The sequence below is a fragment of the Anas platyrhynchos genome, chromosome 26 (genome assembly GCF_047663525.1).
Source record: "Anas platyrhynchos isolate ZD024472 breed Pekin duck chromosome 26, IASCAAS_PekinDuck_T2T, whole genome shotgun sequence".
NCBI lineage: Eukaryota > Metazoa > Chordata > Aves > Anseriformes > Anatidae > Anas > Anas platyrhynchos.
The window spans coordinates 3,108,432-3,133,165 of record NC_092612.1 but is presented as its reverse complement, the minus strand read 5'-3'; the positions used below and the strand labels follow the sequence as shown (position 1 = coordinate 3,133,165).

At 61.8% G+C, this 24,734-nt stretch overlaps 2 protein-coding genes and 1 long non-coding RNA gene across 7 annotated transcripts; 1 reads left to right on the top strand and 2 right to left on the bottom strand.

Annotated features, from left to right (window-relative positions):
• Positions 1 to 377: 377 nt before the first annotated feature.
• On the bottom strand, positions 378 to 10,017 carry HCN3 (hyperpolarization activated cyclic nucleotide gated potassium channel 3). The gene is made up of 8 exons (XM_038167748.2): positions 9,525 to 10,017; positions 7,013 to 7,442; positions 6,694 to 6,855; positions 6,026 to 6,244; positions 5,471 to 5,617; positions 5,142 to 5,382; positions 4,396 to 4,560; positions 378 to 3,905 (listed from the first exon to the last, which is right to left on the bottom strand). The coding sequence occupies exons 1-8, from the start codon at positions 9,842 to 9,844 to the stop codon at positions 2,761 to 2,763; spliced, it is 2,829 nt and encodes a 942-aa protein (XP_038023676.1). The 5' UTR covers positions 9,845 to 10,017; the 3' UTR covers positions 378 to 2,760.
• A 291-nt stretch (positions 10,018 to 10,308) lies between these two features.
• On the top strand, positions 10,309 to 24,649 carry LOC119713758 (dual specificity protein kinase CLK2). Of its 5 annotated transcripts, XM_072028135.1 has the most exons (20): positions 10,318 to 10,516; positions 12,217 to 12,386; positions 12,588 to 12,822; positions 14,572 to 14,668; positions 15,016 to 15,082; positions 15,403 to 15,519; positions 15,756 to 15,922; positions 16,394 to 16,488; positions 16,853 to 16,982; positions 17,261 to 17,343; positions 17,575 to 17,654; positions 17,888 to 17,978; positions 21,198 to 21,275; positions 21,401 to 21,535; positions 21,612 to 21,732; positions 21,825 to 21,953; positions 22,142 to 22,301; positions 22,693 to 22,794; positions 22,876 to 22,993; positions 23,127 to 24,649. In XM_072028135.1, exons 2-20 carry the CDS (start codon positions 12,217 to 12,219, stop codon positions 23,271 to 23,273), a joined length of 2,322 nt encoding a protein of 773 aa, XP_071884236.1. In that variant the 5' UTR covers positions 10,318 to 10,516; the 3' UTR covers positions 23,274 to 24,649. The 5 variants fall into 5 exon arrangements, with proteins under 5 accessions (XP_038023698.1, XP_038023697.1, XP_071884236.1 ...); XM_038167770.2 differs by lacking the exons at positions 21,198 to 21,275; positions 21,401 to 21,535; positions 21,612 to 21,732; ... (3 more) ...; positions 22,876 to 22,993; positions 23,127 to 24,649 and adding an exon at positions 18,414 to 19,057 and having other exon boundaries at positions 10,309 to 10,516; positions 14,575 to 14,668; XM_038167769.2 differs by lacking the exons at positions 21,198 to 21,275; positions 21,401 to 21,535; positions 21,612 to 21,732; ... (3 more) ...; positions 22,876 to 22,993; positions 23,127 to 24,649 and adding an exon at positions 18,414 to 19,057 and having other exon boundaries at positions 10,309 to 10,516.
• On the bottom strand, positions 19,023 to 20,800 carry LOC139999563 (uncharacterized). The gene is made up of 4 exons (XR_011805021.1): positions 20,480 to 20,800; positions 19,962 to 20,088; positions 19,246 to 19,436; positions 19,023 to 19,149 (listed from the first exon to the last, which is right to left on the bottom strand). It is a non-coding gene; the product is annotated as an uncharacterized lncRNA (long non-coding RNA).
• Positions 24,650 to 24,734: the final 85 nt, after the last annotated feature.

Here is a 24,734-nt window from a genome sequence, read left to right as displayed (position 1 = left end):
TGTTTAATGCCCGCAGTCTGCTCCGCAATCAGCCCCCCCCCCGGGTTAATAAACGGAAGGGAAATGGAAGGGGAAAATCAGCAAAGATTAAACGTTAATCCCCGGGGCCCAAATGCCGGTGGGGTGAGGGGAAGGGGGGGATCTGCGGCTGTGCTGCTCCTCCTGTGCTGCCCGAGGTTGCGGGGCCGGGAGGAGGCACCCCAAGATGCTCCTCGGGGTTCCCCATCTGCTCCTGGCTGTCGGGGGAAGGCAATTAAATCCTGCTGTTAACGAGGACCGGGGCTGCCCCTCTGTGGCACCCCACCGCTGCCCCGTCCCATCCTCGTGGGCAAGGCACCGCGGCCGGCGCGGGCTGCGCTGAAGGAGGCTCCCTCAGACCAGCTCAGAATCTCTCTTTATTATTTAAACCCATTATGTACAACGACCAAAAAATAAATAATAATAAATAAATTAAAAAAAAAAAAAACGCTTTTAAATTCTCTGCAATATGAAAACTACAAGCTCTGTACATCGACTGCCGTGAGTGCAAGAGTGAAGGAGCATGGTCTTTGGTGACGAGACTCGCGCCCACTCACGCCACAGAGACGCGCACGTGGCCGGCACCCCCGGCCCTGGCCCTAAACCCCCAGCCGCCCCCCTCCTGCCTCCCCTCGGGGACGGGACACCGGGGTCCTGACCTCCGGGGACAGGAGCTGCCGCAGCTCGCAGCAGGCGCTGGTCGCCACGGTGGAGCCGGCCGCAGCGGTGACTGGAGCGCGGGGTGGCTCCAGCTCCTGGCGCGGGTCTGCGGCCGCGGGGAGGGGTGACCCGGCAGCACGGCTGGCAGAAATGGTGCCGCGCTCGGTGCCACCCAGCCTGGCCCACGCGCTCTGTGAGGAACACCTATGATGACCACTAAGACATCTACATCACGGGGTGTAAACACGGCCTGGGGGATGTCTGACTGCGCGGCCCGGCCGCAGACCCCTTCCTGAGGGGCTGCCGGGGAGACACCGACCATGGGGATGGAGCGGGACGCGGGAGCTGGGTGGGGAAGGGGAGTTCAAGTCCATGAAAAAAAAGGCAGTGCTGGACATCCCCTCCGACGGACACGCTAATGGATTCCCACCGGGCTGCTGCGCCCTGAGGGCTCGGCTCCTGGAGCAGCCAAGTGGTTCAAACTGGTCCCAATATCCCAAAACACGAGGGGGGAGAACTGAAGGACTCACTTCAAGAAGTACTGCGTGAAACAAAACCCTCGCCCGCTGCGCCAGGCGGCTGGGGCCGGGTGTGCCAGGGCCGCCGGGTCCCACGGGCCCCGCTCAGCGGCAGCCAAGCCCCAGAGCGCGACTACAAGCCGTGGGTCCTGACTCTAGTAGTGGAAAGCAGCTCGCGCAGCGCAGCGGGGTCGGGAGGGAACACTACTCTAACCAGGACTGGTAACGCGGTTGAGCCCAAAGCAACACTGTAAGCAGAGCTCAGCTGCTCGGCAGAGCCACGACTCGAACACACACGGATGACTACTGGCTCCGGAGGGGCAGTTGGGGTTGGCTGCGGAGCCCCCAAGCCCCTGCCCTTCTGTGCGGGAAGGGCGAGGGGAGGCAGCCCCGCAGCCCCACACGCCGCCCAGGCGCTGCCCGGGGTTGGTGTCTCCTCAAGCCCGCCTTCTGCTCGCTGCAGCGCTGGGGATCAGCCTCTCCAGGTGGTCCATAAAGGGGACAGCAGCACGGGGCAGGAGGGGACCGAAGCCCGGCCCACGCATCCCCCCTGGAGCTGCAGGCAGCTGGATTGCCCCCGCACTGTTTCCACACGGGAGCATGGCCAAGGGCCTGGGCTCAGTGCCCAGGCATGGGGCAGAGCCCTGCCAGGCACATCCCAGCCCCGGTGAGCTGCCAGCGGAGCTTTGGCAGGGCCAAGCACTCCGCAAAGGCCTTGCAGCACCTCAGAGGTGAGGCCTGCAAAGCCAGGCAGAGGCACCCCGGGGGATGCTGTGGAGGCAGAGCTGTCTGCCCCTGCCTTTGGCACTTGGCACGCCAGGGCTGGCCTGGCTGGCACAGGGCTCCAGCAGCACCAGGGCCCAGCACTGAGCCCCGAGCGTGGCTGCTGGCACCTCGGGGAGAGGGGACCTGGCCCCTGGTACCTGCGCTCTGCCTGCCCAGTGAGACCCCACAGTGGGCTCCAGCCCCCTCTGCCCTCAGCACCAGTGGGGTGCTGGCTCTCTCTCCTCTTCCAAAAAGCCAAAGTGCTGGGCAGACCTCTCTGGGGATGGTGTGGGGATGCTGCGGGTACTGTTGTGGGAGGACGAGCCCAGCAGAGCCTGCCAGCATCGCCCTGGCCCCGAGGAGAGGCTGCAGGGAGCGAGGGCAGAGCAGAGAGGGGCCCAGCCCCGAAGGAGTAGCTGTGGGGAGCTGGGCTCCCCTGGGAGGCCTGGATTTGGGGCAAGGGCTCCAACTTTGCCTGCTGCCTCCAGAAGGAGGGTAGGTGGCAGGATAGAAACGGTGATGGAGCGGGTGGGGAGAGCAATGGCATGGTCCTCGGAGAGCCCCCTCCTCGTCCTGCCAGGCCAGCTCCTGGGGCTGCTCCAAGCCCACCCCTGCTGCGTCCCCCGCACCCAGCATGGCCGGTGCGTGTCCCCGTGCCCTGCCTCTCACCTCGCCTCCCCTCGGACAGAGCCAGGCCTCCACAAGGTGCTCTGCCTCTCCTGCTGCCTCCGCTCTCCTCCCGCAGGTGCCACCTCGGTGCCTGTCTCTCTCTTACCCGTGCACGGGTGCCGCCGGGGGCTCACATGTTGGATGGGAGCTTGGGCTTCCCCGTTTCCACCTCAGGGCTGAAGGCCACGGAGCCCTTGCGGGAGGGAGCTGCCGCCTGCCTGGGTGCAGAGACTGGGGACTTCGGGGTGGACGCTCCTGCCACGGAGCGGCTCGCTTGAGCCAGCGATCCTGAAGGCATCTGCTGCGGGTGTGCTGGCTGGCCTGCGATCCCCGGACATGGCTTGGCGAGGAGTCCGGCTACCGAGGGAGAGGATCTGCGGGCCAGGTTCCCCACGGATTTCCTCCCCTGCTGCAGGGAGCTCCCGTCTGCTTGCTGAGCAACCTTGTTGGGCAAGGAGGGCTGGGAGGCCGAGAGCAGACGGACATCCTGGGTGAGCCGCCCCACGGGCAGGCCCTGGATGCTCCTGTGCTTCACCAGCTGCTGCGGCTGCATCAGAAGCGAGATGTGGGAGCCGGTGGCCCGGGACAGGCTGTAGTGGAGAGTTCTCCCCGCCGGCAGCGCCTGCTCCGAGCTGGGGGACGGAGCCCCCGCCGCCTGCTGCAGCAGAGAAGTGGAAACCGAGGTGCCCCGGGACTTGGAGAGCTGGGGCTGGGATCCTGCCGGGGGCTGCTTGGCCGCTGGCGGCAGCTCTCCCTTCTGCGCTGCGCGCGGCAAGGGCTGCCCCCCGTGGCTTGGTCGCTGGCCCCCGCTTTCCAGGGGTGCCTGGGACTGGACCATCGGGGAGGAAGGCGAACCAGCGGCCGGTGTCTGCAGGTGGGACTGCGCCCCCGATGGGGAGCTGACCGAGGAGGGCCGGGAGCCCCCCAGGCTGGGCTGGGACCTGCGCACCTGCTTCGTCAGCAGGGTGGCCTCAGGTGACAGCGGGCTGGAGATGGAGGAGGGCGGCAGGAAGATGTGGGCCTGCAGGCTGTGTTGGTGAGTCAAGGCAATGGCCACGTTGGTGGTGGCAGCGGCTGTCTGCAGGGGTGCATGCACCAGCGGCTCCCAGATCACCGGCTTGCCGCTCAGCTCCCGGCCCATCGTCATCTGCTGCAGCTCCTGGATGTTGTGGGCCACATCCTGGTCGTGCTTCACGATCTGCTGGATCATCTCGTTGTTCATGGGCCCTGAGCTGTGCTCGGCTCGCTTGCGGAGCAAGATGGAGTTCTTCTTCCCTGGGTGAAAGGTAGCGGTGTCACCCTCCCTAGGAGCTCTCAGGGACACCGTGCAGGGCAGGGGTGATGGTGGGGAAGGGACGATAAAATCTCACTGCTTTACCAAATGAAAGCAAGGCTTTGGGGAGGGTCCTGGCTTCGGCACACTGGGAGAAGTAGGGGCAAAACAGAGCCCAAAGGATGATTCCAAAGGCTCTGGGCTGGGGGCTGGAGTCTGTGGTCCCACTTGTACTCAGGAGGCAAGGGGGGACGAGGACGAGCAGCTGGCCAATGCCAGACAGGGCAAATACGTGTAGGGAGGGTGACAGCCCCACCCTGGGAAGCTCATCAGCATTGCCCAGATCCTGTCTGGGAGGAAAGAGGGGCCCTGGTGGCAGGCTGCATCGCTCTGCTCCCCCTCCTCATCGCTGGGGACCCGTGAGGCTGGAGTGCTGGGACCCTGGGAGCAGACACAGAGGTGGCTGCGCAGGGCACAGGGGCTGCTCCTCACCTATGCGATCCAGACGGTCCATAGCCACCGTCTCGAAGGCCCTGCGCATCATGGGGTACTCCTCCAGCACCTCATTGAAATTATCCACCGACAGGGAGTAGAGGCGGCAGTAAGTGTCAGCTCGCACGCTGGCCGTCCGCCTGCCCCGTGTCAGCAGGCAGATTTCTGCAGGGAGAGAGATTGAGGTGGCGGGGTGATGCAGCCATCTGTCCCCTCCCCAGAGACCTCCCCAGAGCAGGGACAGGGCTGCCTTGTGCTCCCACAGGAACAGCACGGCTCAGGAGAAGGAGCGAAGCCAGGAGTCTGGACAGCCACAGCCGTGTCCTGGGCCACGCACAACCTGTTCCTCCCTCCCCGGGCCACGGAGACATCCCTGGATGCAGCTCCTGCAGTCACCCGACCCAGTTCTCTCCCAGAACTGTGCTTGTAGCCCATAAACTTGGCCCAGGTGCTCTGCTCTAAACACCTCTGCTCTATGGCCAGAGGCTGGCTGGGCAGATGCCCTCTCTGGCCAAGACAGCCAGAATTCAGGGCTCTCTGACTGCTGGTTCCCCTGATTCACCCTGTGGGACAAGACACCCTGCAAGAACCGGGGATGTGGACTTCTGAGCCCCAGAAACCCGAGGGAGGTGGATGCCCAGCCTTTGGCGCTGGTGCTGAGGGGATGGACAGAGGGTGCAAGCATCACGTATCCCCCAGCAGCTCTCACGTCCCTCTGCTCTCCAAGTCCCTCAGCACAGCCTCACCCCCAAAGTAGGAGCCATCAGACAGCTTTGTCTCCTTGTTGCCCTTGGTGAGGATGCTGACCACCCCGTGCTGGATGAAGTACATCTTTTTGCCCACAGTGCCCTCGCGGATGATGAAGTCTCCAGGCTGGAAGACCTCGAAGCGCAGCTTGGTTAGCATGGCTGTCACGAAGTTGGGGTCCGCGTTGGCGAACAGGGGCATGTTGGCCACCAGGTTGCGGCAGTTGAAGTTGATGATCTCCTGTGGGGTGAGGAGCAGGTCAGTGCTGACCCCAGCCAGCACTGCCCTCCTTCCCCCACGCTGCCAGCACTGGGGTGCCTGCCCCTACCTCCTTGAGTGGCTCACTGAGCTCCCCCAGGATGTTCTCCTCATCAAACATCTTGCCCTGGTAGCGGTGCTCGTAATACTCGTGGATGCGCTGGCGCGTGTCCCCAGGCAGCTTGTGGAATGACATGTACTGCTCCACTTGCTTGTACTGCGGGGACAGGAGAGAGCCACGCTGGGCTGCGCTGAAACGAGCTGCGCCGTGCCAGGGCTGGCAGCACCGCCGGCTCACACCTTCCCTCTCCTTGGCGGTGAGGAGCAGCCGCTGCCAGAGCTGGGACCCCCGTGCGCTCAGGGCAGAGAGGGTCCCACGGCAGAGGCCGGGATGCGGGCCTCACTATACCAGGGTGAACCCCGGCAGGATGACTGGGGTGTCCCTATCCAAACGGGGAGCCTGCTCCCATGACACCCCCACCTCCTGAGCGGGCAGCAAGGGCAGAGAGCAGGGCAGAAGGCTGCCGGGCAGGGAGCCCGCATCGAGCAGGTTTTGGAGCTCGACCCACTTGTGCCGGCATGACTTCCCCCAGGATCCAGGCACTCTCTCCAGCACCCTGCTGACCTTCTCCTGGTACTGGCGCCGGGATGAGTCCAGCGACTGGATGAGCGCGGTGGCGTGGCCGATGAACATGGCGTAGCAGGTGGCTCCCACGATCATGCTCAGCATCGTGAGCCAGACGTCGGTCATACCCTCGGGCGCCTGCTGGCCATAGCCAATGCACAGCATGTGGCTCATGGCCTTGAACAGGGCGTGCGAGTACTGCTTCCCCCAGGAGTCGTTCTGCAGAAGAGGGAACAGCAGCGCTGGGGGGCTCTGTCGGAAGGAGCCACTGGGCAGAACCGCCCAGTTCCCCCTCCCCACAGCCAGCAAAAAGGTATTTGATGTGTCCGCAACCGAAGGGCAGAGCTCTGCCCAGGGAAGAGGATCAGGGACTGGGACTGCCTCTGGGGGAGCAGACAGGAGCCCTGGTGCCCTGTTCCCTCCTGGCAGGGCACAAGGGATTCCCCTGGCTGGTCCAACTCCAGCAGCAGCCAAGTTGGGCTGAGACAAGAAGGGGATGCAGAGATTCCCCCCACACCATCTCACTGCTGCTCCACAGCACACGGATCCACCAGGCAGCTCTGGGGGCTGAGTGTGCCCAGGCGTTTGAGCGTTTGAGATGTGCAAGCACCTCCTCTCCTCCCCCTGGTGGATGCAGCACCAGCATCGCCCCTGCCGGGGGCACTCACCACCATGTGGTTGATGGAGACCCAGCAGTCCTCCGGGAAGTCTTGCAACATTGGCACCAGGAACTGGAGGCACCCATCCCAGTGACACAGCAGCAGCATCATGCCGATGAGGTTGAAGATCCTCACCACAGCACTCGCCAGGTCGTAAGTCATATGGAAGATCTGGGGAAGAGGCAGGAGCGCAGCTACAGAGAAACTGTTTCTTTCCCCAGTACGGTCGCTTCAACTCCCTCCTCCAGCCAGCCGGACCCCACAGCCAGAGATCCCTGACCTGCCCCGAGACCCTGCCCCGGGCCTGGGACCTCCGAGGGACCCTCACCTCCTCCCACTGGTGGATGTAGCGGATGAGGCGTGAGAGGCGCAGCAGGCGCAGCAGGCTGAGGATCTTGGTGAAGCGGACGATGCGCAGGGCCCGCGCTGTCTTGTAGACGTCCGAATCCACCTGGGTCTCGAGGTCAACGATGAGGAAGATGTAGTCAACCGGGATGGAGGAGATGAAGTCAACCAGGAACCAGCTCTTCAGGTACTTCATTTTGATGGTGTGAGGGTCGAGGATGATCTCCGTGTTGTCCTCCACCACGATGCCTGTCCGGAAGTTCAGGACCAGGTCAGCCAGGAAGAAGGTGTCTGAAAGCACGTTGAAAACGATCCAGGGAGGGGTGTTCTCGTCCTTAAAGAAGGTGATGCCCACAGGCAGGATGATCAAATTCCCCACCATCAGGAGCAGCATGATGAGGTCCCAGTAGAACCTGCGGGAAGGCAGCAGGCAGGGAGCAGGAGGAGAGGGGGGACAGCCAGTTAGAAAAGAAACCCCGGACCAAAGCTGGAGTCCAACACGTCACAAAGAGGAGAGCGCAGGGAGGACACGGGCTTTGCTCCCCAGAGCTCCCCATCGTCCGCCAGCTCCCAACCACGGCCCAGGCTGGCTTAGAAGGATTTGGGATAAGCCTTGCTGCTTACACAAACCCAGTGCTGAGCTCCCAGGGCATCCGAGGGACTCGGGGCCAGGGAGGCACTTGGGATGGTAGCGTGGGGCAGCCGGGCAGGAGCGAACAAAGGCCAGACAAGTGCCATCCCCATGGAGAAGGTGGAAGGAACGTGTCTGACCCCAAAAGGGTGCTTGTGAGTGGTGGGCAGGAGCTACACGGTCCTAGACCTGCAGGAGCACCTCATCTGCCTCCTTTCTCTGAGAGGACAAGCTCAGAGGCTCCAGAAGAAAATCCATGAGGTCCCGAGCATCGGCTGATTAGAGTTTGACCGTGCCCTGAAATTCAGCATCCCCAGCCACGCGTAAATGCTGTGTTTGCCTTCTTCATGCAAACGCATGCAATGCTCAGGGGGCTTCCCAGCTCCACGCCCGAAGTTTTTATGGGGTCTGGAAAAGAAAGCCCAGCTCCCGCTTTCGGGTGCCCCGCTCAGTCCCAGCTGAGGCTGGTGCTCTCTGGTGTTCTCTGCCCCCAGGGGCGAGGACACCTCGCCCGTGTTAACGCTGCCTCAGCCACGGCCAGGGCTTGCTTGTGTGGGTGAGGAGGCACCGGCCAGGCAGAACGGGGCTGACCTGGCTGCACAAACGCCTCCCGCACCCCAACTCTGTGCCCTGAATGGGAACACAGCCTGCCCCCCGCCAGCTGCCGGGCGCACTCGATTCAGATTTAGGCTTAAGCTCTTTAGGGCAGGCCCCGTCCTTTACTCCGTGTCACGGCGAGCACACAGGGCCCTGATCTCCGTGACCTTTGAGGATCCCCGTAATGTGATAAACACCGGCGTAATCCAGCCGGCTCGCTGCATGTCACCTTCACAGCGGGGTGAAGCTCCTGCAGAGCTCAGGCTCGCAAACCTGGGGGGCAGCTTCCCCCCCAAAAGGTCCACGAGGGCTTTGCGCCCCTCGGGGTCACTCTGGGGAGGCGCGGGGCGGTCTGCGGGGGGCACCGCAGGCCCTGGAGGCTGTGGAGCTGCCCACAGGTGCCGGGGACCTGCACCAGGTGCCAGCCCCGTTCCGGAGCTCCTCGCCCGGCTGGGGACGTCGGCCGTGTCATGGCTCGCCGTGGGAGATGACTGCCTCGCAGCTTCATCCCCCGTAGAGAAAGCCCACCCTATATGACTCAACATCCCCGTGACACCCAGTTCCTCCCACATCAGCCGGCCCTGCGCTCTTCCCGGCGATCCCGGTGACACGGTGAGGCAGGCCTGGTGCCTCGCAGCGCCCTGCCCTCTCCTCCTCCGGCAGCCCGGGGCTGCGGGGCCGGTGCTCAGGCAGGCTCCGCGGGCACCGTGTGGGGTCGGCACGAGTCCTGCACACGTTTGAGCAATTCAAAGCGGTGTCAAAGGAGGAAAGCTTTGCGTGGGGGCAGAACCAGGCGGCCCCTTCCTCCTCCTCCTCCTTGGCGTGCCCGGAGCTGGGGGCTGCCGGGGAGCTCCTTGCCCGGCGGGGAGCCCCAGGGGGCCGGGGGGATACCGGAGACCGGGAAGGGGCTGAACCGGAGGAAACTTGGTTGAGTTATTGCGGGGCTGGCTCCGGACGTGCCCAGGGTGGGGAAGGGGCCGGGGGGTCGCGGTGCGGCCGGCGGGGTCGGAGCCTCGCCAGCCCCGGTTGCTCGGGGCCGCCTCCGCTGTCCCCCAGAGGGGCCGGGGGAGCACCGCCGGTGCCCCTCACTTGTTGCCCCGCCGGGCGCTGCCGGTGCGGCGGGGCCGGGAGGGAGCCGCGCTCAGCACCAGGGACAGCGGCGGAGGGGCCGGGCACCGAGCACCGGGCACCGAGCACCGGGTACCGGGCACCGAGCACCGGGCACCGAGGCCGGGCCCGTCCGGGGGGAGCGGGGCCCGGGTCCCACCTGAAGTCGCTGTAGGGGTGGATGATCCAGGCGCCGGCCGACTTCACCCGCTGCCGCTCGATCTCCACGGCCCGGTGGCTGCCGAACATGCGCAGCGAGAACTTGTTCACGGCGGGCTGCAGCATGGCCCCGAGCTGCCGCTGCACGAACGTGCCCGCCGCCGCCGCCGCCGCCGCCTCGCCCTCCGCCACGATCTGCTCCGCCGCCGCCGGCGAGGCCGGGGCCGCGCCCGCCGCCCCCCGAGCGGCCGCCGCCGCTTCCCCGTCCGGCACCGGCGGCTTCTCCCGGGGCTCGGGGCTCCGGCCCGGCGCCGCGTCCATGCCGCCGCCGCCGCCGCCGCGCCTCACGTTTCCTTCAAACGCCCTTGCCCGGGCGCCCTGCCCGCCGCCCCGCCGCACATGCCCGGCCCCGGGCGGCCGCTCGCTCGCCGCCCCCGGCCGCTCGCTCACCGGCGCCCGCGGCCCCGGCGGCGCCCGCCTGTTGCGCACGCCCTGGCGCGGGCACCGCGGCCGGGCCCCGCCGCCAGCGGGGAGGCGCCGGCGGCAGCGGAGCAGCGCCGAGCACCGAGGCCCGGGCGGCGGCACCGGAGCGGCGGCGGCGGCAGCGGCGGCGGCGCGGGACCCCGCGGCGGGCGGGGCGGGGCGGGGCGGGCGGGGCTCAGGGGGCGTGGTTTAGCGCGAGGCCCCGCCCCCAGCCCCGCCTCCGCCCCCTCCCTCCCGGTCCCGCCCCGCCTCCTCGGCGCGCGGGCCCGTGCGCGCGCCGCGCCTCGTGACGCAAGCGCGTACGCGTGTGCGTCGTGCGTGCGCGCGGCCTGGCTGAGACCCGGATCGGCGGCGCGGCGCGGCGGGGCGCGGCGGAGGAGGCGGCGGCGGCGAGGACGAGCGGCGGAGGAGCCCGAGAGGAGCCGGAGCGGGGCCCGGGATCCCCGGGGGCCCACGGCCGCCATCACGGACTTCCTGTGGGACAAGCGCACCGGGCTGGCTGCGAGGACGGTGCGGCTCGGGGCGGGGCGGGCGGGGTTAGGCCGCGGCGGCCGCTTCCGTGCTCGGCGGCGGCGGCGCCCCCCGGGGCCGCGCTGGACAGGGCCGGGCCGGGCCGGGCCGGGCAGGGCCTCCCGGAGGCTCCTCGCCAAGGTCGGGGCCGCGCTCCCGAGGCCCGAGCGCTTCCGGGGGGGCGCTCGCGGGGCGGGCCCAGAGCGCCCGAGGAGGCCGCGGCCAGGCCCGGGGGCACCGGGCGGGGGGTCCGAGCCCTCCCCATCCCCTCTTCCCCCCCCTCCCGGCGCGGTCCGTCCCGGTGCCCCGGCCCCGGGCCTCTCTCTGCGGTCGGGTCCCGGCGCTTCCTCTTTCGGCGCCGCGTCCGGTGCGGGCCCCGCCCGGCGGCCGAGCTCGCTGCTGGCGGCCCGGCCCCGCCGCCGATGATCCCCAAACCGGTTCCAGCGCAGCGAAACGCCCCGGTGCGGCCTCCGCCTGCCCGCCAGGAGGGCTGCCCGGCCGCTGGAGGGCTGCCAGCGTCGCCTCCCAGCGCTGCCTTTAATTAAGGGCTGGGAGCGTCTCCCTTGCGCGGCGCTCGCTGGGGGTGTGACGGGCTCAGCGCTCGCCTTGGCCCCAGCGCCGGGTGTCGGTGAGCCACCGCCGGGGAGGGACCGCCAGGGGCTCTGCCGAGCCCGGCCTGGCTGCCGAGGGTGAGATCTGTCGGCGTGCGATGAGTACGTGCCTGTAGCTCGCCACGGCTGTGGGAGTAGCTTTGCCTTCTGGTAGCCCTGCCCCTAACGTCAGCAGAGTTTTGCGGGCAGAAAGGCAGGTAGGCGAGGGTGCGTTCTGAGGGGGGAGGAAAGATCCGCCAGGAGGTTTGTGGGCAGAAATCCAGCTTCTTACCTGCGGAGACAGGGCAGATCTAGCAGCTCAATGCTTGAGAACCAAAATACGCGTTGGGAAAGTCTGATGTTTTTGGAGCGAGGTCTGGGGGTAGGAGCAGGACCCTAAGAACTCGCGCTTCAGAGGTGGAACTGGGTGTATGGTCTTACTGAGGCATTTTCTTCTTCATTCTTGACTCTAACGTCCCACCTACAGGGCAGAGTTGTGAGTATTCCTTGCCTCTGAGGTAAGGCCTACGAGGCTGCCTTAACACATCTGTGCGTGCAGACGGCGTTCCTGCTCCTTGGATCCTGTAGGGGCCTCTGTGCTTGGAGTGAGAGCTGTAGGTGGTGCTGGCTCAGCAGCAGGACAGACGCATTTCTTCAGCAGTTGCCCACTCAGGTGCTGGTGCAAGGATTTGGGCCTGGCATCAGTAACATCCTGAGCTTTGTTTTATTGTCAGTTCTTCTTGGTGGAGAGTCTCTGCTTCCTGGGGAGGGCGTAGGGTCAGGGAGAGAAAGCAGGAGCATTGAAAGCACAAATGCTGCTCCTGGAGCTGTGGCCAGTAAAGGCCATGGATAAGAAGTGAAGGGGGAATCGTAACCTGGAGAACAAAACCACAGCAGGCATGGCCCATGGGAGTGGCTGCATCTTCACTCTTACGAGGTTCTGGGGTTCTTCAGAGGTTTGTCCCCTCCCTCTCAAATCCCCCGTGCGTACTTAGACATGCTGATTGCTTCCCCCTCTTTGTCCTAACGGTTCTTTGGTTACTGACTGTGTGTGCTGGTTTCTCTCCCTTGCCATTGCCTCATAGTCACGGCCTTGTGTTGTTCCTGCAGATGCCTCACTCTAGAAGGTACCGCTCGTCGGAGCGCAGCAGCCGGGGCAGCTACCATGAGCGTTACAGAAGTCGCAAGCACAAGCGACGGCGGACGCGGTCACGGTCGAGCAGCAGCGAGCGTGACCGTCGGCACCGTCGGGAGGACAGCTACCACGTTCGGTCCAGGAGGTGAGTCAGCCCCGTGGAGCTGCTCGGATTTTGGCTGATTCGTATTGCTATCGCTTTGCCAGAGCCACCCTGCGCCTCACCTGTCCCCAGCTGACCCGAGGTGTTTCGGCCTGTCCTGTACTTAGCAGGCTCTCGTGCTCTGAGCTGTCACTTCCTGAACAGTGTTCGTAATCCTATCCCCATGGGTTGCTTCTCCCCCAGCTACGACGACCACTCAGCGGACAGGAGGGCCTACGACCGGCGTTACTGTGATAGCTACCGGCGGAACGATTACAGCCGCGAGCGAGGAGAAGCCTACTATGAACCCGAGTACCGTCATTCCTACGAGTACCGGCGCTCCCGGGACCGCGAGGGCAGCTACCGGAGCTGCAAAAGCAGCCGGCGTAAGCACAGGCGGAGGCGGCGCCGCAGCCGGTCCTTTAGTCGCTCCTCATCGGTGAGTATCCTGCTGTGCTGGGCCTCCCCTGTAACCTTTCTCTCGCAGGTGGCAAGCTGGGTAAGTAGAAAACTCACTTTCTAACACTCTCTCGGACTCAGCTTGAGAAATACCTAGAAAGCCTTTGATGCAGGCAGCGATTCCTTTCCACCGGCCTGGTGCGCCTCAGCAGTGGCTGCCCTGTGCCAGCTGGGCACAGGCAGCTCAGACCCTGCCTTAGCGTTGCCCGCTCAGAGGTGGAAGGCCAGGCGTGCCCCGCAGGGCTGGCATGTCCCCCTGGGGTGGTGCTGTGCTCCACAGCTCCTTTATCCCTACAGAGCGCTGCTTTGGTGTGGTGATGCTCATTAAAGGGCTGTCTAGGAACCCCAGCTGAGCGGTCTTTGTGTGAGGTTTGTACAGAAAGCATTCAGCTGCTCCTGATCCCAGAGAGCTCGGTCTGTCTGCGACAGGTCCCCGTGGCCCCTGCTGATCCCTGATCCGGGCCTGTGTTCTGTGGCAGGAGGCCCCGTCTCTGTGAGCTGGGTCCTGTGTCAGAGCAGGATCCTTTGGGTGGGCGCAGCTGACTTGGGTTGTCACGCCAGGGGCTTTGGCAGGTGAACGTAGCTTGTGGCCTGGTCAGTCCGGGTGGAGGCAGTCACCATCCCAGGCTCTTCCCAGCAGTGTCCCCGGCTTTCTCTTCTTGTCTGTTCTGCTGTTCACCTTCCACTTCTGTTAGACCCCAGACATGTTCTCTGCTCTGTGTGTGGAGCTCTCAGTGTTGTCTGGTCTGTTCTGACTGTGTGTCCAGGGACGGGGTTATGGGCTGGATTCAGGTCCCGAGTCTGCTGTCTGGTTGCTCCCAGGTGTGGGGATGCTTAGCGGAACCAAAGGCAGGAGTTTTCTCTTCTCTGACATAAAATCTCTCATCTGCCTCATCCCAGGCTGTCCCTATTCCCTGTTGGGCCTCTGCTTCTCTCCTGGAAGTTGGCCTTTCCAGGATCAGCTTCTTTGGGGGAGGGTCTAGAAAGAAGTGTCACATCTGCCCCCGGGCAGTTACTTGTAAATTCTCTCTGGTTTTGGATGGATCGTTGTACCAAGAGTTGCTTCTGAAATCTCTGAATTCATCTTAATCTGAGTGTTGGGGCTGGGGGAAGCCACCATGGGAGGTTGTTGGAAGGGGATGGGCAGTGTCTGTGGGGCAGTCTGGCCCTTTGCTTGTGCAGGACTTCCCAGCACCTGCCTCCTGCTGCCTTTCCTCAGTGGCTCATGCGGGGCTGAAGCAAGCCTCTCCCTGCGGTCACTGAGTGCCCGGCTGCAGAGTCGTGCTTTGGCGTGCTCTCTTGGCACTGATCCGGGACCCATAGGCCAGTGCCGTTCCTCTCCAAGCCCCCACAGGAGCAAGAGCAGCTGGTTCCTTCCACTGCCCCTCTGCTAGCCCTCGTTCTGCCCGTCTCTGCTCTCACACTGGTTCGGGTGGGGCTGTTTGTAGGTTCTTTTTTCTTTTTTTTTTTTTTTTTTTTTTTGCTACAACGAAAAGCAAACTGTTTTTTTCTTTTCTGAGCTAGTGTGTTGTATCTTGACATGTTCCCTTGCAATATCCCTATCGTTATATATTCCTCTGTGCCGTATGAATTGGCTGGGAATCTCCTCCTGCAACCCCTCCTCAAACAACCATGTGAATTTCCAAACCAACCAATGCGTGACGCTGGCTGCTGCGCTGGTTTGAAAATCTGATTGGTGAATGATGAATTCCCTGTCTGCCTGGGCCAGCAGCGGAGTCGACAGAGCAGCAGAAGGGCCAAGAGTGTGGAGGACGACGACGAGGGGCATCTGATCTATCGCGTCGGCGACTGGCTACAAGAAAGATGTACAGCCAAATCGTAACATAATTTAGCTCTCTAGTTAAGCTCCCATCGCAGTCGCAGATCTGTCTTATCTTTCTGTTTCATTTTATTTTCATTGTTTATTAAAGAGAAACCCTCTCCTTTTCCTTCCCCTTTTGTTAAAACTACGTTTATATTTTGTATTGTTACTGAAGTGCCAGGGAACTAGGGCAGTTGCCTTGTGCAGCCGGTGTCAGCCTTCCGCTGCTCCGGTCTCTCAAGCTGTGTGCAGGTTAGGTGTTGCAATGCATTCTCCTCTGCCTTGTGTATGCGCTGCATCCAGGTCGTGCTCACTCTCTCATGGGCTTTTCTCTTCTTCTCTCCCTCCCAGATGAGATTATTAGCACCTTAGGGGAAGGCACATTCGGCAGAGTGGTGCAGTGCATGGATCACCGGAGGTACGCCCGCTCCTGGGGCAGGGAGGGGTGTGGCGATGAGGAAAAAAGGCAGCGCAGCTGGTGAAATAGTCTCGTGCTTAAAGCAGGTGGAAATGGGTCCCTCAATTTCTAGTATTCCTCTGCTTGTGTGGGTGCTCATCCCGTTGGGTCATCCATGTGTTGGAGAGGGACTGGGGGGAGTCTCAGGGCTGTTCATAGCGAGGGAGAGGATGTATAAATCTTCACGTGAAGAGACTAGTTCAGAAAGCCCTTTTTTTGCAGGGCACAGTCTCTGACACAACTCCAGAGTGACCTTGAGTTTTCTTCCTGTTTCTCCCCAGGGGTGGTGCACGTGTTGCTCTCAAAATCATTAAAAACGTGGAGAAATACAAAGAGGCTGCCCGACTAGAAATAAATGTGCTGGAGAAAATCAACGAGAAGGATCCTGAGAACAAGAAGTGAGTGCACTCAGCTGGTGACAAAATGGAAGGGAAAGCATCGTCCTAGTGCAGTTGTAGGGATGGGATGAGAGAGGTGTTTGGTGTGTGACTGAATTCATCTGTAGCTAGTTTTTGGTGGCGCATTGCCTTGATACAGGATACAGACCAAGCAAGGAAAGGGTGAGCCTGGTGCAGGGACAGCCCATCTGAGTGGTGTGTACAGATCTGTCCCGAATCTGACTCTTTCTCTTCAGCCTGTGCGTCAGGATGTTTGACTGGTTTGACTACCATGGCCACATGTGCATCTCCTTCGAACTGCTGGGGCTCAGCACTTTTGATTTCCTGAAGGACAACAACTATCTGCCTTACCCCATCCACCAAGTGCGGCACATGGCCTACCAGGTGTGCCAGGCCGTGAAATGTAAGTGTTCACTGCTCTTTTCTCTGCTGGTCCGTGACTGACCTGGAGAGCTGTGTGGCTCCCAACTTCAGCACCAGTTCTGCAGCTGGTGGCCTGATGCAATGAGTTTTTGCCACAGTGCTGCTGTGCCAGTCCTGAGACTGAGCCTTCCTGCCCCTCCCTGGTGAATGTGTGCCTGGGGTGAATCCTTTTTCTTTGCCTGGTTATAATGCTTCTGATGCCTGTGGGCTGGCAGCTGCCCAGAGCACTTCAGCCTCCACCTCCCTGTGTACGTTCTGGTGATCGATGCGATCAATCTTTGTGCTTCTGTCGAAGCACCTTGGCCTAGACTGGCCTGTCTGTTCACACCCAACTTCAAACATGGGCTAAAACTGTGCCAGCAGCAACCCAAGTTAATGCTGTTTGCTCATCAGGTGGATGCAGCATCGTTTTGCTTCTGTTTCTTGACCCTGGTTCTGTTTGCTCCCTCAGTTCTGCATGACAATAAACTCACTCACACTGACCTCAAACCCGAGAACATCCTCTTTGTGAACTCTGACTACGAACTCACCTATAACCTGGAAAAGGTAACGCAACAGCTTTGCTCTAGAAGTGTCCTCTCGGGTTCTTGTTGTCCCTGACCTTAGCACGGGGAGGAGTTGGGCTATAGGAGATAGTGTTGGCTGGCTGCGTTCACGTGTTTGTTCAGAACAAATCTGGGTGAACTGCCTGTATACAAGTAAGCTATGGAGACCACAGACTCCAGCTGAATGAGAGTTTTTTTTGGGAGGTGCTGTGCTGCACGTTGGAGGGTATGCGCCAGCACTAATAGACCCTGCAAAGCATTCCCTTCCCCTGGTCTCCTGTGGCAAGCCTCAGTTGTGTAAGGTCCTTGTGTGTTGGTCCTTGTTTGGAAGCTGCTGAGTAATGCTGTCTTTCTCCCTCACAAAGAAGCGAGATGAGCGGAGTGTGAAAAGCACGGCCATCAGAGTGGTGGACTTTGGCAGTGCCACATTTGATCACGAGCATCACAGCACAATTGTCTCCACCAGGCACTACCGGGCCCCGGAGGTCATACTGGGTAGGTTCTCGCTGGCCTTTCTGCAGCTGCAGGCGTTTGTCTCGAGGGCACGGGGAGCTGCCTGCTGGATTAATTCAGAGAGGGCTGGGGGCAACAACTTGAAACTGGTGGTTTTGGCATTGCTATCAGCTGGGCAGCGTATTGCCACTAATGTAGCAGGAGAAGGCCAGAATGGGAATTGTTTTTCCAGTTACTTGTTGATTTTTAAAAGGGTGAGGGAGAGGGACTTGGAATCCGGGGCCATAACTGTATTTTCTTTTCAATACATTGTTTTTTAGAGCTTGGCTGGAGCCAGCCCTGTGATGTTTGGAGCATCGGCTGCATCATCTTTGAGTATTATGTGGGTTTCACCCTGTTTCAGGTGAGAACCGTATGCTCTGTGGCTTCCTCACAACTGGTGAAAGAGGATGTGGCTGTTGCCCAGCACAGCCAGGAGCCTCTGGGGCTGATGGAGTTTCCTCCATCACTGCAGGCCTGTAGAGATGACCGAGGCGTTGGCCAGCAGGGGGTTCTGAACTGGGAATCACCCGGGTCTGGAGGCAGAAAGACTGTAATCTGTTTCATGCCTCCCCTTTATGCTTGTCTCCCTCAGACACATGACAACCGGGAGCACCTGGCCATGATGGAGAGGATCTTGGGGCCAATTCCTTCTCGGATGATCCGGAAGACCAGGTGAGAAAGGCCAGCTGGGCACTGCAGGCTTCCTGGCTCTTCCCCGCTTTATGTAGAGCGGTTCTCTTCAAGGGATCAAACTTTGCAGCTGCCTGCTGAGTCAGTCCGTGCTGCTGCAGTGTCCTGAGTGATGTGTGTGCCCCCGGCAGATTAGTGGCAGGGCTGGCGCGTTGCTTCTGCTGCAAGGTGTTTGGTGCTTGGATGTAACCTGTTCCCACCTCTTACTCTGACAGGAAGCAAAAATATTTCTACCATGGCCGCCTGGACTGGGATGAGAACACCTCTGCTGGCCGTTATGTTAGGGAAAACTGCAAGCCACTGCGGGTAAGGCGGGGTGGGCAGGAGCACCTGGTTGCTTTATCCTTTTCTCATTGCAGAGTCTTACAGTGCCAGCCCCAGTTCTGAAGATTCTTCCCGTGGGCAAGGTTGGGCCACTGAAAGGGTCAGACCAGTATCTTCCTGAAGGAGCCTTGGCTGTCCCAGACATAAACTAGGAGGACTGCAGCAGCCTGAGCTTAACCTCAAGTGGATGAGGAGGAGGGCAAGGAGACTTCAGGAAGTGTCTGGGGAAGATGGGGAAGGGGGAAAACCCTTGACAGTTCTGTGCTTGTTAAAGTGGCCTAGAGTTCAGGCTTAGGATGAATGCAGGTCTGAACAGACCAGTCCTCCCCCACCTTAGCTGTTCAGCCCAGGGAGTGTTCTGTGACCAGCACGGGGTGCAGCGTCCTCCGCCCTGACCTCTCCCCTCTCTCTCCACAGCGGTACCTGACTTCTGAGGCCGAGGACCATCACCGCCTTTTTGACCTCATTGAGAGCATGCTGGAGTACGAGCCGTCCAAGCGCATCAGCCTGGCTGAAGCCCTCAAGCACCCGTTCTTCGACATGCTGGAGATGGAGCCAAGCACAAAAATGTGGGACTCTAGCAGAGACATCAGCCGGTGACGCCAGAGGTGCCAGCCTGCCCTCAGATTCTAGCCCCCGTGGAGGCCTGTGTGATTTCTATTCAGACATTTGGTGCTTTTTTTATACATAAACTCCCTGGACATGTTTGTAAAGCTGTTAATATGTGAGATACTGTAAATAGCCCATATTCTCTATCAGCCTCTGAGCACCACAACCTCCTGCTGTTGCTGCTGCCGCTATCGTGAGGCGAGGGGCTTGTATGTCCATATTGTAAATACCTCTGTTCATGTGTTGCTTTGTCTCCTGTTCTCTCCTGCCCGCCTCAGTGTAAATACTCCAGGACTCGCAGCTCTGTAGCTTATCTGTTTCCTTGTAAGTTATGAAACTGGTGGGATTGCATGGGAATTATTTTTTGGATCAATGTCATAGCCCATCCCCACACCAGAGTTTTATAAGAATTTTGTACAGTCTTTGTGAGAAGTAAATATGAAGTGAATAAACCTTCCGGCCTGTGTTTGGACCAGCTGCAGCCTGTCTTGAGGCTGTTCTGCTGGTGGTTTTTACTCCTGAGAGGCGGTGACTGTGCTGCACCCTGCAGAGACAAGGAAGATGCATCCTCGTGTTGCAGGAAGAAAGCTGCTTCAGTCTGGTAAACCCCTGGGTAACAAAGCCAGCTTTATTCACCCACCTGCCCAGGTCTTCCCAAGCTTGGATGATGGTCTTGTTGTCTGAGCTGCTCTGAGCTGCTGCAGCTGGCCTGAAATAGGTCCAGGACGAGCAGATTCTGGCATGGTGGGTGGCCAAACGTGGGTCCTGTGTTGTGCCCTGAGACTCGTATTCAAAGGTGGGAAGATTTAATATATGAAACAAGTCTTCCTCCTAGCAAAAGGATAACAGGGACTACTTAGATATGTGTGGTAAAGCCAGGCACAAAAGGTCTGAAGGGAGCAGCCTCGGTGCTGCTTTACTAGAGAAACCCCCTTACTCCATGGGCAGGTGATCGAGGGCTGTACAGATGCCTACAGGGGGTGGCCCAACAGTGTGTGCTGTAGCCCAGCACAGGGAAATGGGTCTGGCTGGGCCTTTTTGTGAGGCTGGGCCCTTGACTTGGGCTTTTCCATGGGAAAAAAGTCATAGACCTGATGGGACCTCTGTCTTGCTGCTTTGCCCACGCGTGTCTGCAAGAGTCTTGTGTCAGGAACAGCAGACGTGGTCTGTTCTACACAAGTGTCCCCCTTTGTTGCTGTGCCATCAGTCTGTGGCAGACTGTCCATGTTATCATGCAAAGAGATAAAGGAAAACACCAGCTTCACCTGGAGTTAGTTGGGCGTGTCACAGAAGGAGTGACACTGGCTCATCTCCACGCACCTGTGGTCTTAAAGAGCTTGTGCTGGAAGCTTTTACCTGGTTCCTGCAGCACTGCCCAGTCAGACGGCAGCCAGCCACGCAGCTCACAGGTGGTGTGTGCCAGGGAATGAGAGTGGGGGGAAGACCTGGTCCTGCTGCATCTGTAGCCAGCCCCTGGGTGAGCCTGCATTGGAATTAAATTGAGCAAATAATATCTGCAGTCTGTCAGACTTCAAAAAACACAGCACCCTGGTGTCCAAAATCTGAATCTGCAGCTTTTAACTTCCCAGCCAAGAGCACCACAGTGAGGTGGCAGCTGTCCGGGCTGAGGGGGGAGCTCACAGCTTTGTGCGTAACTTTAAGTCTCCTCTATTCAGAAGGAGGGGAGATTTTTAGACAAGAGGCGTAGCTGCTGCTGAGTACTGAAGTCTGGGATGGGAACTAGAGGCAGGTGGGGATTTCTCTCTTGTGCTGGGGAATTCCTTTTTGGGAAGGGGCTGTCGGCACGCTGCCTGTAGCTGCTGGAATGGGTGATCCCTATAAATAACCCATCCGGGAGGCACCACTTTAATTACCCCAGCCGCTTGTCGTGCCACCAATTCCTCCCTGACCGTTTCACGTCCACGAAACCCGCCGTGCATCGCTGGGGGGCGGTGAAGCAGCCGCCTTGCTGCCCCCGGGGCTAACGCTCGCCTGGCCCCGGGGCTGCAGCGGCGAGATTTGGGCAAATCTTCGGCTTTGGGGCTGAGACCTTTTGGGTCCCCGCAGGGGGAAGCGCCTTTTTGCTGGGCCTGGCTGAACGGGGCCCAGGGCGGGTGGGGCGAGGCCCGGTGGGGCCCGGTGAGGCCTGGTAGGCCCCGGGGAGGCCGGGCCCCATCCCGGCGTTGCCATGGGGACGGCGTTGCCATGGGGACGCGCTCCCAGCAGCCCCTGCGCTGCGGACGGGGCAGAGCGGCCGAAATAGGAGGGGGGGGGGGGGAAGAAAAGGGCTCGGCGCCACGTGACCCCAGGGCCACGTGGCCGCGTCACGTGCTCGCTTCCGCCTCGCCCCGCCCCGCGCAGGCGCAGAGCCCCCTGCGGCGAGGCCCGTCCGGAGCCGCCGGTGCCGTCGCGGGGCGGTCCCGGTGCTGCCGGTGCCGGTCCCGGAGCGGCCATGGCGCAGCGCGGCGGCCCCGCGGTGCTCCCGGACAACCCCTTCCAGGTGCGGGACGGCCCCGTTCCGCCCCCGGGCCTCGCTTCGGGCCCCGGTACCGGCCCCGCTCCCGGTGCCAGCCCCCGCCGCGTCTCTTGCAGGACCCCGCCGTGGTGCAGCACCGGCCCGGCCCCGAGAGCGCGGCGCTGGACGCCTACAACCCCTTCGAGAACGGCGCGGTGAGCCGGGGGTGGGCCCGGGCCCCGCGGTGTCCCGGGGCCGCCTCCCGGGGGCCCTGCCCGGGGCTCGGCGCGTCGCGGCCGGGCGCTCCCGGCGGCTCAGCGCCTCCCTCTCGGTCCCGCAGCCGCCGCCGCCGCCGTACCATGCCCCGGCCGGGGCCCCGCCCGCCGTAGGCGTGCCGCCGCCGCAGGGAACCGCGCAGCCCCCGAGGAGACCGAGCCCCACGGAGCCCCGGAACTACGGCTCCTACGGGACGCAGGTACCGGGGCTGGGCGGGGGCAGCCCGGGGGGGCCGGGGGAGGAGCGGGCAGCTGAGCGCCGCGTGTCCTCCGCAGGCCTCGGCGGCAGCCGCCACGGCCGAGCTGCTGAAGCGTCAGGAGGAGCTGAACCGCAAGGCGGAGGAGCTGGACCGGCGGGAGCGGGAGCTGCAGAACGCCGCCCTCGGCAGCGGTGCCAGTGAGTGCCCCCGCGGCGGCGGCCCCGAGCCCCTCGGGCCCCTTCTGCACGGTGCTGCCCTTCTCCGCCTCTCACCTCCTTTTGCTCTGCAGCGAGACTGAACAATTGGCCCCCGCTACCGTCCTTCTGCCCCGTGAAGCCTTGCTTCTACCAGGACATCCCCGTGGAGATCCCCGCTGACTTCCAGAAGACAGTTTCGACCATGTATTACCTCTGGATGGGTGAGTCCCCGCGTGGAACGTGAGGTCTGGGGAGCAGGTGGAGGATCGAGCCTCCTGCACGTGAGGGAATGCTGCTGCTCTGGAGGAGTTGCGATTGCAACTCGGTGCCTAGGCCCAGGGGGGTGATTTCTTGGCATGGGGAGTGGCGAGCCTTGCTTGGGGCGCCTGACCGATGTCCTCTCCCTCAGCCAGCACCATTGCTCTCTTCCTGAACTTCTTGTCCTCGCTCGCCTGGTTCTGCGTGGATCCCTCGTCAGGGTCTGGGTTCGGCCTCTCCATTCTCTGGGCTCTTCTCTACACGCCCTGCTCCTTCGTCTGCTGGTATAGGCCCATGTACAAAGCCTTCAGGTGTGTATCTGCTGGAGCTCGCGGGCCAGCAAAGCAGTGGGGTGGGACATCTGCCAGGCTGGTGCTTGTAACAGAGGAAACCAGGCTCTGTGCTAAACCAGGACTGCGCACTGAGGGTGTCCCAGCACCGTACCTGTGTTTCCTATGGGTCTCTGGGATGTGATCCTGGGCTGAACCCCTCTGTGAGGAACACGTTTTGCTCTGGATGGGGCAAAGGAGGTCACTGGAGTGTTTTCCTGTGGCTGTTGTTGGACATCCCTGTACTGCCTTGTGCCTCTTCCTCTTGCTTCCCCCCTCTCCCCATTACAAGTCCCTTAACCACCGGTTAAGGGAGGTGGCTGCATGTCTGGTGCCTTTCTCTGGCCTAACCTCGTCTGTCTCTTTCTCCCAGGAGTGACAGTTCGTTCAACTTCTTTGTCTTCTTCTTCGTCTTCTTTGCCCAGAATGTGATGTACGTGCTGCAGGCCATCGGCATACCCAACTGGGGCTTCAGGTACGTGCTGCGCTCACCCTGGAGCAGGGGGAGGCGGGTGGGGCAGAGGGAACCCGTGGACAGCCACTGCTTGTTTTACAGTGGCTGGATATTGAGTCTGATAGCGCTGAGGAAGAACACGGCTGTGGCTGTGATGATGATCCTGGTGTCCCTGTTCTTCACAGCGGTGGCTGTGTTGGGCATCATTATGCTGAAGAAGGTGAGCGAGGAGTGAACACTGGGGGCAAAACATCGGGACGCGTGGGTTTGGGCTGGCGTGGAGCACAGCTCTGTGCACTTGGTGTTGGAATGGGGCTGGGGCAGTGACTCCTGAGCCTGCTGCTCTCTTCCAGATTCACTCTCTGTACCGCCGGACGGGTGCCAGCTTCCAGAAGGCGCAGGAGGAGTTTGCCGCAGGGGTCTTTTCCAACCAGGCAGTGCGCACAGCGGCGGCCAACGCTGCTGCGGGTGCAGCCACCAACGCCTTCCGGGCACCCTAGCAGGGTGGGGGCCCTGGCTTGTCCCTCACACGTGGGCTGTTTGGTAAAGAAGAGGAAATCCAAGTTGCACTTTCATTGGATCCCCGTGTGTCTGCATCAGCTGTCAGAGGCTGCCTCATCCCAGCTTGGAAGTGCTGGTGCCTGAATCGTTTGCTGCTCTAACCCCTTTCCTCGTGGATGGAGGCTGGTCTGGTTCGTGCTGGTCCCCTTCCCTCAGCGGACTGGGGGAAGGAGCCGGGGGGGGAGGTGCAGTGGCCCAGTCATTGTCCTTCCTTCCAGCACCAGTTGCTGGGGGGCAGGAGTCCCCTCCGGGTGCGTGACAGGGACTGAAATGGCTGCTGCCTTTCCTCTCTATTGGCCAGGATCTCCCCTTTCCCCACCTGGTGATGCCACTTATGTGCTCCAGGGCATGGAGGGTTCCCACCTGTGTCCAGTCCCAGGGTGTGTGTGGGCTGGCTCAGCCCTGGAGGCTTTTGCCTGCCTCTTCTTGGAAGCAGGACCTCAGTCCCTGCCCAGAAATCATTCCTGTCTTCCCCAGGGGAGTGCTCATGTGGGATTGGGCTGGCTCTGTCCCTAGGGTGCTGAGCTGGGAGGCAGACTCCATCCAGTTCCCTTCCTTTGTCCTTCATGGTGCTGGGCTGAGCCTACTCCAAGCACGGGGCTGTGAGGAGAGCACTGCTTTGCAGGCAGCGGTGGCGCATCAGCTTCTGCTGGCGGCTCTTTGCCTTTAGCCTGCGTGCAGTCCCTCTCTGGGACTGGTGCTTGGTGGACCCTAAATCCGGGCTGGGTTTTGAGGAGGGCTCCTTGTACCTCTCCAGCTTGAGCTCCCTCTGCCCCTCCTTGCTCCCAGCCCTCGGGGATGTGAACAGCTTCTCCCTTCTTCATCTCTGCCCGCTGTGGGGACGGTGCCCCCCTCCCTGTCCCTAGCACTCCCCAGTCCGCTGTGTCCTTTCTTTGTGTGGCTTCACCCTCCTCCCTCCTGGGGGGCTGAGCCCGTCCCTGTGTGCAGCGCTGCCCACGCTGTGCCCCGTGTCCCCTTGCCCCTGTTGGCCCCAGCCCCATCCACCAGTGCCCCCAAGAGGACCAGGGGACTGGGGACCATGAGTTCTGCTTTCATCCACCAGTGGATGCGGCTGGTTCCCCTCCTGCTGCTCCTGGGGTGGTGGGACGGGGTCGTGCCTTCCCCTGGGGCCGGCTCCCTGCTGCTGGGGGGGGGGGGCTCCGCTCTGCGCCCCCCACGGCTGGGACCCGGCGGCCGCTTCCCCTCCTGCTGCCCCGGGGCCGCGCTGCTCCCCTTCCGGCCTGTCCCGTGCTGCTGTGCCGAACGCCACGCCGCCTTCAGGTTTAATTTAAGAAATAAACCGACTCCGACTCCTCCTCGCCTCCGCTGCGTCGCCACGGGGAGGGGGGGTGGGAAACGGGGACGCACCGGAGCCTCCCGGACTACAGCTCCCGGCGTGC